This window comes from Fusarium oxysporum, chromosome 13, assembly GCF_000149955.1.
Source record: "Fusarium oxysporum f. sp. lycopersici 4287 chromosome 13, whole genome shotgun sequence".
In the NCBI taxonomy this organism is placed as follows: Eukaryota; Fungi; Ascomycota; class Sordariomycetes; order Hypocreales; family Nectriaceae; genus Fusarium; species Fusarium oxysporum.
In genome coordinates, this window is record NC_030998.1 from 352,983 (window position 1) to 365,134 (window position 12,152).

At 44.5% G+C, this 12,152-nt stretch overlaps 4 protein-coding genes across 5 annotated transcripts; 3 read left to right on the forward strand and 1 right to left on the reverse strand.

Annotated features, from left to right (window-relative positions):
• Positions 1-2,130: 2,130 nt before the first annotated feature.
• Positions 2,131-2,437, forward strand: FOXG_12002 (uncharacterized protein; the record flags this gene model as incomplete). The annotated part of the gene is made up of 2 exons (XM_018391733.1): positions 2,131-2,266; positions 2,316-2,437. 2 exons carry the CDS (start codon positions 2,131-2,133, stop codon positions 2,435-2,437), a joined length of 258 nt encoding a protein of 85 aa, XP_018250440.1.
• A 942-nt stretch (positions 2,438-3,379) lies between these two features.
• Positions 3,380-5,445, forward strand: FOXG_12003 (uncharacterized protein). Of its 2 annotated transcripts, XM_018391734.1 has the most exons (6): positions 3,380-3,566; positions 3,636-3,889; positions 3,941-3,995; positions 4,041-4,260; positions 4,317-4,462; positions 4,525-5,445. In XM_018391734.1, exons 1-6 carry the CDS (start codon positions 3,427-3,429, stop codon positions 5,390-5,392), a joined length of 1,683 nt encoding a protein of 560 aa, XP_018250441.1. In that variant the 5' UTR covers positions 3,380-3,426; the 3' UTR covers positions 5,393-5,445. The 2 variants fall into 2 exon arrangements, with proteins under 2 accessions (XP_018250441.1, XP_018250442.1); XM_018391735.1 differs by having other exon boundaries at positions 3,636-3,995; positions 4,525-5,444.
• A 249-nt stretch (positions 5,446-5,694) lies between these two features.
• On the forward strand, positions 5,695-9,072 carry FOXG_20647 (serine/threonine protein kinase; the record flags this gene model as incomplete). Its single annotated transcript, XM_018400943.1, has 9 exons — positions 5,695-5,818; positions 5,879-6,698; positions 6,755-7,779; positions 7,837-8,027; positions 8,092-8,247; positions 8,314-8,368; positions 8,425-8,690; positions 8,745-8,978; positions 9,026-9,072. Exons 2-9 carry the CDS (start codon positions 5,925-5,927, stop codon positions 9,070-9,072), a joined length of 2,748 nt encoding a protein of 915 aa, XP_018250443.1. The 5' UTR covers positions 5,695-5,818; positions 5,879-5,924.
• A 41-nt stretch (positions 9,073-9,113) lies between these two features.
• FOXG_12004 (uncharacterized protein) lies at positions 9,114-11,486 on the reverse strand (the record flags this gene model as incomplete). The annotated part of the gene is made up of 7 exons (XM_018391736.1): positions 9,114-9,308; positions 9,359-9,532; positions 9,707-9,919; positions 9,976-10,280; positions 10,333-10,535; positions 10,602-10,713; positions 11,336-11,486. 7 exons carry the CDS (start codon positions 11,484-11,486, stop codon positions 9,114-9,116), a joined length of 1,353 nt encoding a protein of 450 aa, XP_018250444.1.
• Positions 11,487-12,152: the final 666 nt, after the last annotated feature.

Sequence of the window (12,152 nt, forward strand, 5' to 3'; positions counted from 1 at the left end):
TGGAAACACCATCTCCCAACCTCAACACACTATTGCTGTACCCGATGCACACCGGCAAGATTCTGCCGAAAAGAAACCTGGCACTGCACTGCTATATGTGACAAGACCTTCGACGCCGATCCGAATTTGATGCAGAGAAGATTATGTACCACAATGGGATGGATGGGTTAACGGCCGATTATGGACAGATAGACGGGGCTTCAACCTGCGATGTAACGCCAGTAGCAATAGTAAGGAGTAATGCGTGTACTATTACTGGTGAGTTTGATCCAACAGATGGCACTCGAATGTGCCGTCCCCAATGGTTGGATGTATCATATCAAGGGTATGCTTCCCGACTGCCAAGTAGATGTGTCTGCCCAAAGAGGAGGAATCTCTTGCTGTAGCCCACTATTTTGATCTGCCAAATTTGAAGGACTTGCATACTCGACTTAGCAAACCATCATATGATGGATGCTGCGATGATAGTTGCAGTTTCGATCAGAATGTCGCTTCTAGGTATGAGTATTGGGTATATAGAAGCTTAAAAGTCAAATTGTAAGCATGCGTCAAGGTTGGTCTTGATGGCGAGAAAGATTCAGGAACCCATAGTACTGTATCAATCATCATGTTCATCCAGTGTTAAAGCTCAAGGGTCCTACGGCAGGTACAACAGGTCTATATACAGTAGTTTTCGTGCACATTCGGATTCCAGACCACCTGCAGGTCCCTTTGCCCCAGCCTTTCAGCTGCTTATACAACTTCAATGCTACAATTGCCAATTCTTTATCTTGCTTCTCAAGCAACAGCTATTCCAGTTCACCAACCATGGGTTCAGCTTTGTCACGTTTAGCTAAAGTGCCATCTCGCTGCAACATTGATCCTCTTCCCAGAACGACCGCCAAGTACGCTAGTTCTTACGGGTTTTTAGCCCCATCCAAATGCGATAGCTTTCGTCACAGAAGTAAATATAGGATGCCCACCAAGATTCGCCCCCCTCACCTCATTTCAAGACCCAGCATCAGAGCATGTAAGCGTCCGAGAGCCTTAAAAAGCAATAGAGGCACTACATTAGTATCTGAGCGTGCTTAAAGAGGGGGGATGTGACTGATAAGCAACTTCACGTACCAAGTAAGCGCTCCTCACAGCTTGAGGCAAGTCAGTGAGATAAATGATAATGATGATCTTCTCCGCGTAGGGCGGGCCTAGAACGCAGGGCTGACCAAGACAACGAGATTGCGCGTATGTGAGAGTTCCCGCTTCGACCCAGTCTGTTTTCAGAATTCTCGGTGCGACCCCAATCGGACGACATTCCCATCCCGTCCCGGCCGCCTCCCCGGTGTTTACTAACCAGAGCCAATCACCCGTAGTCATCGATATAGCGGCGGAACACTTATAACTGATACACTAACGAACTTAATATAGTCCACGGAAGCACATTTTTAAACAAGGTAGGGGAATCTGTTGGCTCTAAAATCCTACTTCAAGCCACGACCCCTCAGATCATCCCGTGTCGCGAGTAATGTCCGGTTATAGGTGTGGGCACACATTGGAAATAAAGCAACCACGAGTCTTTTCACAAGAATTTTCGCATTCTAGTTGTTTTCTTTCACGTCGCTCATTGTTGTTTTTCGACAACGAGACCTCACGCAATGTACAAAGAAGCTGGGGTCGGAGGCAAAGGCGGTCTGCTAATTGGAGTGTTCTGGGCCCAAATCGCAATCAGCATTGCTCTGATTGGCCTCCGGATTTATACACGTTCATTTATTCGAGGGTCTGTTGGGTGGGACGATGTTTGTCTCATTTCGACACTGGTAGGTGCAGTTCGCTTGATGCAAGGGACAGAACTCTAATGTGTAATAGGTCCTCAACACTGGGTTCACCGTCTTTACCACCGTTTCGGCAGTTCATGGCATGGGATAGCATTATGAAGATCTCGAAGTACCGCAGTTCGCGCATGCGATGCTGTGTATTCTCATCGGACAGGTCTTTGTTGCTCTCGCTACGGGGATGGGTAAGGTGTCTGTCACCATGTTTTTGCTTCGCATTGTTATGAAGCCTTGGTTAGTCCAAATGGGCCAAGTCTACATTGTGAATGCTGACGAAATATGTTATAGGCATTGATGGTTTCTCTGGTTTTGCACTGTGTCGATGGTGATCATGAGTATTTTCCTTGCCGTCACCGTCTTCGCCCAGTGTACCCCAGCCGAGTCTATCTGGAACCCCGAGCTAGCCGATCAGAGGGTCTGCCATCTTAGCCTGACTGCCGTTGCCATCACGTACTGCTGTTAGTCCAACCTCGTGTACCTGTTGCTGCGTTCTGACCTTATCTAAAGCCTATGCCGCTGCGATGGACTTTATCCTAGCTGGCTTCCCATGGATTGCCCTCCACGGTCTCAACATGAAGCCCAAAGAACGTCATACCATCTGCTTATCGCTCAGTCTTGGCGTCTTATGAGTTCATACAACTATCACACTAATTAGATGAGAGCTGACAAAGGATAACGCTGGTATTTGTGGAATCTTCAGAACAACTTGATTAACATCTCTGAGCAACTCACAAGATTATCTCTATAAGTGGGATCATCGCGACAAAGGAAACTTAGGAGCTAACTGATGCGACAATAGACGCTATTTCTGACTCGGCCATCTGGACCGCCAGCGAAGTCACAGTCACCATCTTCTGTCTCACCCTCCCAGCCCTGCGCCCGCTCTACAAGACGATCCGAAACTAGGAATCGAGTTCCGCAGGCTATCAACAACTCCGCCTATCCTCTTGGTTCTCTTAGAGGCAACATGACTGACGACGGGAAGGGGAGCAACCTGACAAAGATCGAAGCAAGCATACTGGCTGGTAAAAACGATAGCGACGAAGCGATTATTCTCCAGGGCTCTACAAAAGGGAATATCGTGAGGACCCAAGAGGTTAGTATCTCTTATAGAGAGACGGGATTGGAAGCGAAAGCTACCTATCGAGAAGGCGTCTAAATTACTTTCTGTGTGAGAGTGCTATGGTAAAATTCGGAACCTGGTATAATGGTGAAACTCTGAGCAAGCGAGTGGCATTTTCATGGATAGATCAACATTTAATACAACCTAAGCAACAAATGTAAGATATGACACCCATGACTGAGTGTTGTCCCGACTATAATACACTTTGTCTGATTCAACCAATGATTCAATGAGTGAAGAGTCGTATTGCATGACGCGAAAGACATTGAGCCGCGTTTCCCAATCCCATGGTCTAGGTTAGCTTCCCGCGAGTCAGTGTCTCCGCTACCAAAAACTCTAATTATTTCCGTAAAGTTTCTGATTGGGCTCATCTGGGCAGCTGAGTAATCATCTCAAAAGACCGGGTTAGTGCTGACGCGCCACCTTGTCTCCGTCACCAACGCCCTGTCAGGCTGACTCAATTATCATCCTTATCTCTTTAATAAATCCCAAGAAATGTCTTCAAGTTCGGAGAAAGAGAAATCAACGACGCCAGAAACGGACTCTAGAGTACGGCAATTCCACACTCGCAGTCGAACAGGCTGTTCCAATTGCCGGACCCGCCGGAAACGATGTGACGAGCAGCGACCGCAATGGTATGGTGATCCCGAATCCTTGGCCCCCACTGTAAGCTGGGATCCGTTACTAATATGGGGACATCATAGTTACAATTGTGTCAGGGGTCAAAGGACCTGTGTTTATGCGCCCCCGAAGATTCCGCTTAGGGAGCGAAGGGCGCAGCAGAAGGAGGCTCGTCCGTGGGATCAAATGCCTTGGGAGCTCGAGCAGACTCCAAAGGAGATAGCTTGCTTGAAGAAGACGAATATTCCTCCTCGGTTAAGTCGTCTGAATCATGATACAGGGTTTAATAAGTTGGCTGTTGCCATGCCGCTCAAATCTCATGAGTTGTTTCAATACTGTCAGTTGCCATGAACAGCTGTATACTTGTGGACCTGCTGACTCCATTTAGTGTTTGAATCGAGCCGGACACTAAAGACGACACCAAAAACACCTGGTACAGAATAGTTAGTATACCTGTCAATCTCGACATCTGTCGCTCACCAAAGCAGTCTCGCGCGTATGATAGATAACCCATGCGCACTGCGAAGTGCCATCCTCATGGCCGGAATGCATTTCTCCTTCCAATTTGGCGGCCTCGCTACATTCGAGTCCACCTTCTTATATCATAAAATTGAGGTCATGCGTGTCATCAATCGTTGGATCGCATCAGGAGACTATAAACTTGAAGCTGCCATTATTAGAGAAATGGCCACCTTGGCTTTCACAGAGGTGAGCTACCCTACTATACACTCCTCTCCAGAATCATGTTACTTACTGAGTCTAAGGCATGTCATGGAGAGCTCGTTGCTGCCGAGACTCACATCAGTGGCATTCTGGCGCTGATTGAAACTGCCCGACCTGATAAAAGTGATCCGACACGTTCTGATTGCTGTTCCACCGACCGAGAACTAGCTAACCGTTATTTCGTCATGTGAGGCGCCATGAAACCATCCATCTCGACGCATCGCCCCTCTTTCTAACGTCTTATCATAGGTCTTATGTCTACATTACGGGCCTCAAGAGTTTACTCAGCGGCATTTGTCGAACTGGCGGCCACGGAAGCAGTCTATATGCTGTACCGGGTCGAAGTCTTCTCAAGCTATCACATACATGGCACATGAGCGAAGCCATGGAGAACCTCGGTCTCAAACTCCAAGCCATTCGTCTATTCCCATTCTTCTTCAGCCCACTGCCGCAGGGAGCACGGCTCAATAACGCAGACGGACAAGTTATCATCAACTCTATACGGGATTTTACGGCTGCGCAGGATCATATGTTCAGAGAAACAGGTATAGAAACAGCAGACGGAAAGTTTGAAGGTTTCTGGCGCAGAGGTCCCGCATCTAGGGTACTGGGAGAATATGTCACAGCACATATCGAATCTATTTCCGTACCTGGAAAGAAAGAGGAGAATCCTGATATGACTCCATCATCATTCGTCGGGCCATGGTGCGGATTGACTATCGCCTCTGTCTTCTACATGCAAGATGTTCTCGGGGCGCTGGAGTACGTCGACAAACGCATTCACAAATACGCCGTTACATTACTGGAACACGATGTCGCCAAGGTCCTTACCTCGAAGGACACACCAAAGAACGAGGCGTTTATGCTGTGGCAGGCATTGGTCGGGCTTATAGCCTCCTTGCGCGCCCTCAAAGACAATGAGCAAGACAGAGGATTGCTATCTGCCAGACAGTTCTTTGAGAAGGCTTTGAAGCAGCAATCAACAACTTTGGGTATCGTGACTTGGTCACAAGCAAAGGGGACGCTACGGAGAGTAGCATGGCCAATGGGGACTGCTAGTAGGGAATTCATAGAGGAGCTATGGGAAAAGACTATTGTTGGGTTACCTAGAGTTTAATAAGAAAGGGATTAATATATATAAATTAAATATAAAATTATAAAGAATTAAAATATTATATTTTTATATAAAATCATAAATATAATATTTATAATTAATAAACTATAGTAACCTTGAATATTAACTTTTTATTAATTATTATAATTCTTTTCTTGTCAAAACTATAAGCAACTCCCTTTAATTAAGAGAGTAGGGCTGTTATGCACTAATCGGAATAGAGAGGCTGAGCTGAGCTGTAAGGCTCTAGTTTCATGCCTTTCTCAGTCTGCCTGTCTGGCATCTTTCACCTTTCCATACCTAACCAAGCCGCGACCGGGGATATTCTTTAAGCCTGCGACATAGCATTATACTTTCCCTCCACCTGGGCTCGCTTCCGTCCATCGCGAAACTATCAAGGCTACTGGAATTCTCCTCCCTGTTCATAACGTGCTTATTCCCCGCATTTCCGTCTAGCAACCGCGTTAACTAACATCCAAGGAATGATAGCATTCGACTGCACTATACAGGGAAATAAATTATACATGCTGGAGTAATGGAGTTTTACCACCTTTCTACACTCGCCCAAAGCAAGGCTGGGTGCAACAGCCGACTTCACATTCAACACATCCTGGATGCTACCTACCCGCGCGTTGATGAAGCTGGCGATAATTTCTTCGCTGAATATGAGCGACGGGAGAGAGAGGGGGGGATGTTTTTCTCTGTACACGCCCTGATGTCTCATTTTAGTCAACCCGCGACTCTCGATCAACTCCTCAGCTGCATATGTAAAGATTGCAGCAACGCTCGCAATGTTACCAACTATAAACTGCCGGTGGCGGATTTCACGAATAATCTTCGCCAAGAGCCATTATTTCTGGCCCTTATGGTGTATCTCGGAAAGTTGCACTATATATACTTCTGGATAAAGTGGGGAGTATCCCGGACCTCTCTACCTTGCCTCTACGGATGCCCAAACAATAATCAACCTCGCCTCCGCGAATGCCCCAAAAACAATCAGCACTGCCTTCGTCAATGCCCAAACGATAACCAACTCGAAAGGTTATTGCGACCCGGTCGAGACGTTTCAATATTCCGCACCATCTATAACCGTGCTCTTGAGATGTTCTCCCCCGTGGTCATTGAAATTCCGGAAAGCGAGGTCTGTCCGTACCTAGAATGTCACGAGCTCAAGAGGTTTCCATACCTGGAGGAGAAGTCATGCATCAGAGAGGGTTCGTTCGGCGCCATGAAAAAGCTCGAGATTATGAGTGATTATTTGCATCCTACAATGCGGAAACGCATGAAACCCTATTCCACCAACGAAAAGGTACACCCATGTCAACTTCACCTTTGCATTGAATGTTTTGCTGATGCTCCAAATAGCTACTCTTTGCGCTGAAATCAGTTAAGATAATTCCCGATGCTCCACTGATGAACATGGAGCGTGATGTGCTCAGCATGGTATCACGAATTAATGACGCTGTATCTGAGAATATCATTACCCTTATGGCATGCTACAAATGGAAAGAGTCCATGCACTTTTTGTTTCCCTTTGTCGACGCAGACCTGAGCGATCTACTCCGCAATAACAACAGCCGATGTCCTCCTCATTTACGAGAAAAGCTTAAAGCAGGTGAAGCCCTTCTCGACCACTGGCTGTGGCAGCAGATGGAGGGAGTTAGTCGAGCTCTCAGTGCCTTTCATACTCAGATGGAGAACCCCTTCAAGGACGTGAAAGGAAAGGTCATTGCGCTACATTTCGACTTGAAACCTGCAAACATCCTTGTCACGAGTGGACCAGATGGCGTGACTCTGAAAATAACAGACTTTGGACAGTCCATCATTCAAATCATAGATGATGATATGGATATAAGCTTACCTCACAACACCGGACATCCTCGATACGGCCCCCCGGAGTCTCGACCCTCTTCACAGCATCTGACCCAAGGTTCCGGAGATGATTTGAAGGTTTTACTTAACTATGATGTTTGGTCATTAGGATGTATTATGGTCGAAGTTCTTATTCATCTGCTAGATGAAGATCTCAATGATTTTGACAGCAAGCTGCAAGGACCTTTCTACATCAAAGAGCCAAACGGCCTGAAAAAGTGCGTTACAGACTCATTCAGGCGGTTTGAACAGGCGTTTCAACATGACAGCGATCAGACTGAGTATATGAAAGACATCGTAGCCTTGCTGCAAAATATGCTCAACCACGATAAAAACAATAGAGCATACTCGTCAACTGTTACACAGAAGCTAGACGAGGCTAGAGGAAACCTCGAAGCTCTACGTGACGGCAGGAATCAACTTGTTGTCGCAGTCGAGAAGCAAGGATTTAAAGATTGGAAAGGGTTTCGAAAGCTCGGATGGCATAACGGAACCTCGATCGTGTCATTTTCCGAAAAGTGAGTCATAACGTGCTGTCAAAGCTGGCCTCATCACTGACTCCAATTTACTTCCAGGGAGGGAATCACGCTGCACTTGATACGGCAAAGAACGGGAGAGCCAGTTTACAAAAGTACAACCAGTATACCCTGTCGGATTAGCCTATGGGCAAGGACCATAAGAACAGAACAGACCCAAACTGGAATCGAGATTGGCCTTGTATGGGCAGTAGAAAAAGGAGTTCCTCCCGAAGTGGGACGAAAGAATTGTAATTCTACTCCTTGACACTTCTGACAAACGTCTGACACTAACACTTCTTCCCTTGACGGTAGTTGACCCGAGGAAATGGTGTTTTGCACCCACCTATGTCTTCCCTGACCCGGAGAGTAGTACCAATAGGTTCGATTGTATCCTGTTTCCTGAAATCGGAACAACGACACCTGGAGATGACGACTTTGTATTCACACTTGGATTCCCGTCTCTCGAAGGTAAGCTCATTAACATACACACAGATTCGAGATGTATCGCAATGATTACTGATTGAATGACTATAGACGTTCTCATATTCCAGGGCGCTCTCTTTCTGAGGAGTATTCTACCTCCGATCAGGTAAATAATAACGCTGCTCGTTCCAAATGTCTTCAAGTATGCCAACACAATTATAGCATTTCAATCTCGACTCTGAAACCGAAATGTGAGGCAGAGGCCCCAAAGATTAATCAGCAAGATTCATACCTACAAATTTGGGCACCTAATAAGCCAAAATATGTTGGGCCACTGTCTCCTGACGGGAAGAGCGACAGGACGAAGCCGAGAGGCTCCATTGGTTCATCATCAACTGGCCTGAGTGAGTATAATAGAAGAGCGTTAGAAAAGCCATTCGAAACCATGGTTATACTCTTCAAACACCATCGTCCTTTGGTATTTACCTGTAAGTTGTCCACCATTAATTAGTTTTTATCCTAGATTACTGACAGTCGAACAGTAAAGAAAGGTCTCATAAAGCTAAGCCGTTGCGGTTCGACAACCTTACAGATTGACAATCGAGTTGACAACTCTATACACGTAAGACATCCACCGATATATCAAGTCTGGGAATCCGAAGACCCCCGTGCGGCTCCTAGACAGCCATGCCTGCCGGTAGAACCCGAAATTGAGAAACTGTCCGAATGTATTCTCAAGACTCTTACAATCAGAATAACTCTCGCAAAGGAACAAGGTAAGCAATGATATCATCATGACAGATTCTCACTGACTTGATCTGAGATTTCGAATTATTTCAGAAGGTACCGCAAAATCTATGGAAGAAGTAAAGATATACGCCGTGATGGAGTCCGATTTGGGACTCATTTAGCTAGACAACAAATTGACCATTGGCTTTCTCTTCCTTCTCCCGCACTCTCTGTACGAACTCTACAAGCATGTAAATTAGCATCGTAATGGTGATCAATGGGATAGCTAAAATAGCGTAGATCTTCAGGTCAGGGTCTGCTGACCACTTCATGGGGGATTCCTGGGTTATTGTTACGAACCCCATCTGGATGAAGTCCTAGTGAGTGTCAGAGGCTCTCATGAGTTCGAACCTAAACAGAGACATACGGCTGTAAAGGCAGCTGGTACAAACACCATTGCCAGTACTGTCAGGGTCTTGACCACGCGGGCTTCTCTGCTTGACTTATCTGACAAGTGTACAATAGCAGAAGTATTGCGACTAGTCATTGCTGTGCTTGTCTTGTTAAACTCCCCGTTCCTCATCGAAACAGTGTCCCTGAGCTGCCACTGGTCAGAACATGGATGGATAATAGACTAAAATCTTAGGCAGAGATGACTTGCCTGGTCCGAGATAGCCTTTGCACGTTCCAAGACTGTAGAAGCACTCAGTAAACTAAATTCATGTTCGCTTTGGATATTACACAGGTGTTTCAACAGTCTGGCGAAAGAAGAAACTTGAGAAGCGGTTTGAAAGGGGAGTGTTTCCAGGTCTCGAATTTGCTTCTGGAAACACTCCAAGGTCAAAATGTTAAGCTGAATAACATTTATTACTCTTCGAAGCTGATCGGAGAGATATTGAAGCGATTTAAAGTCGCTGGTTGTGCTGCTAAGAGTGTCAAACTCGTTGAGCTTGTCAGGCTCCACGCCAGCCATAATGACACGCTTGAACTAGGAAGTATTAGCTACAACGCCTTATATCAGAGTCGTTCCACCAAACTACCTACCAGCTTATCGACCTCTTCATCTAGATAGTTGATGAATTGGTGCAGATTATGATCTACGCTGCTAAAGCATGTAATATGAAGATTAGTCCAGTCTTCGACAAAATTAGAGCTTTCACCGCTTCTGTTCAGCACGCTTGAGCCAAGTAACTTCTTGACTGCAAGCGGAAGTCTGATGAGAATATGGGACAGTTCGCTCTCCTCATGCGAGACTTTCTGGTAAATGAGTGCGTGTCGTATCGACCAGGGATTCGATCCTGGTCTGGCGTCGTCCCTTTTCTCAATGTACTTGAGAAGGTAGCTGCACTCTGAATCGCGACATTAGGTTTTGAACATTTACTCCCAATTGGATAAGCTTACCAAACGACGACAGACTCCCAGTACTGCCAACCCTGGTTTCTGAGTCAAAACCAGCAAATCCCTCGTCTCGTGGAAATCTCTTCTCGCCAAATGCCGCCTTGTGACGATATATCTGAGGAAAGACTCGCAGGGCGGAGAATAGCTTCGTGGCTCCACTGTGCGTGATTGGGAGATGACTCCAACCATATACTGGCTCTAATAAACTGAGGCTGGTTAGAGAGCTGCTGAAATGAGATATCACGCAACAGTCAAATGATAGAAATATTTACAAGAAAGAGGCTTGAAAGGCTTTTTTTGCTTCATCTTGACCCTCTTCGAAGTTTGAGGTTGGTGGAAAACTATGATGCTTTGAGACATGTTCTTCAAGCTGGCTTTCGCTCGCTAAATAGATACAATCAGGGGACAAAAGTGTGACAACAGAGCCCAGTGCATAATAGATTTACCCCTATTTTCTACCTTTTTAAAATAAGATATATTAATAAATTTGTACATAATAAATATCTAAAAAGAAATCTGTATTATTATTTAATTAATATATAATCTTATATAACTTAAATAAAAATTCTAGCTTTTCTTTTTATTATTTAAAATAGATTTAAAATCTAAGAGTTATAATATACAGTATAAAAATACACCATAACTTAAGATACTAACTGTATTATATCCTATAAGCCTCCTATATTTAAAAGTAAAAGTACTTTTTTAAAGACTATTATTTATATATTTTATATTACAATTAAAGAAAATTCTAATTCTATATAATAAGTTTTATTATATTTTAAAAAGGCTAAAATACTATATAATATTTTTACTTTTATTATTTATATTTTCTAAGTATTTTATAATAAGCTTTAAAGTTAAGGGTAAATTTAGTATGCTAAAGTGGGCATACTGTGTGGTGTTGTCAGACTTTTGTCCTATAATTTTATCTTGGGTCCCTACACCATTCTTATGTCAGCCATATATCACTACGAGTCTAATCAAATAGTGGTTTGAGTCCTACCTTGAGAAGTGACCTCTGCGACTTCAACCTCAAACAATCCATCTGAGGGTGAAAAAAGCTGCTCACTACTGGTGGTGAAGATTTGCGCGATGTCTTTGCTCCGCACGTCATCTTGAGTGCAGCGCGGTGACCAGGCTTTCTTGGCAGACATTTAAACTGGTAGAGACGTGTTAAAAATGTTAAGCTGAGATATATGTCTGTCGGTGATAGCTCTAGTCTGAGCTTTGGGGGCCGTGGTGAAGTTAAAGTCTAATTAATGGTAGAACCTGATATAGAATGCCTTGCTTGTGAGTTACATTTGTGAATTAATTTCTGTCAGCCAAGTTGTTGTTATGCTGAAGTATGCAGACCCATCTAAGCCTAATATGGCTACTTCCAAGGGTTTAAATTCAACCAGAGCCCTTTAGTGCCTTGCTAAGCTATATATTAATTATTTTTATACTTTATTTATTACTCTTATAACGGTCTCTTTATAAGCTTTATAATGGCTAAATATATTATTTATTAAATGATAAAATTATTTCAATTGAAGAGAATAATTCTTATTATTAGAATACTAATATATAAAAGAGGTAAGGAAAATAGGTAACGTCATGTATTATAACCTGATACCTAAGCACTAATGCAAGCCTTTCTCTACCGCCTCCGTACAATCTTCGTCACTTGGCTTGCTGTCTTGACTGTCATTTGTCCTGATAGTGATAAATACTCAAGTTCCAAAGGTGCGCACACGCGCAGGGCGCGACTTGAGTTCCAACTAAGTCTATTCGCCCTGCATATTGAGTCAGCCATGAATTAACACTCCCTCCGCTCCGTT

Excerpts from the sequence above, each read along its gene's own strand:
- FOXG_12003 (XM_018391734.1), top strand. The coding sequence starts at position 3,427 with ATGTCTTCAAGTTCGGAGAAAGAGAAATCAACGACGCCAGAAACGGAC. Across the intron at positions 3,567-3,635 it reads GACGAGCAGCGACCGCAATG|TTACAATTGTGTCAGGGGTC; the intron begins GTATGGTGATCC and ends GGGACATCATAG. Across the intron at positions 3,890-3,940 it reads TCATGAGTTGTTTCAATACT|TGTTTGAATCGAGCCGGACA; the intron begins GTCAGTTGCCAT and ends GACTCCATTTAG.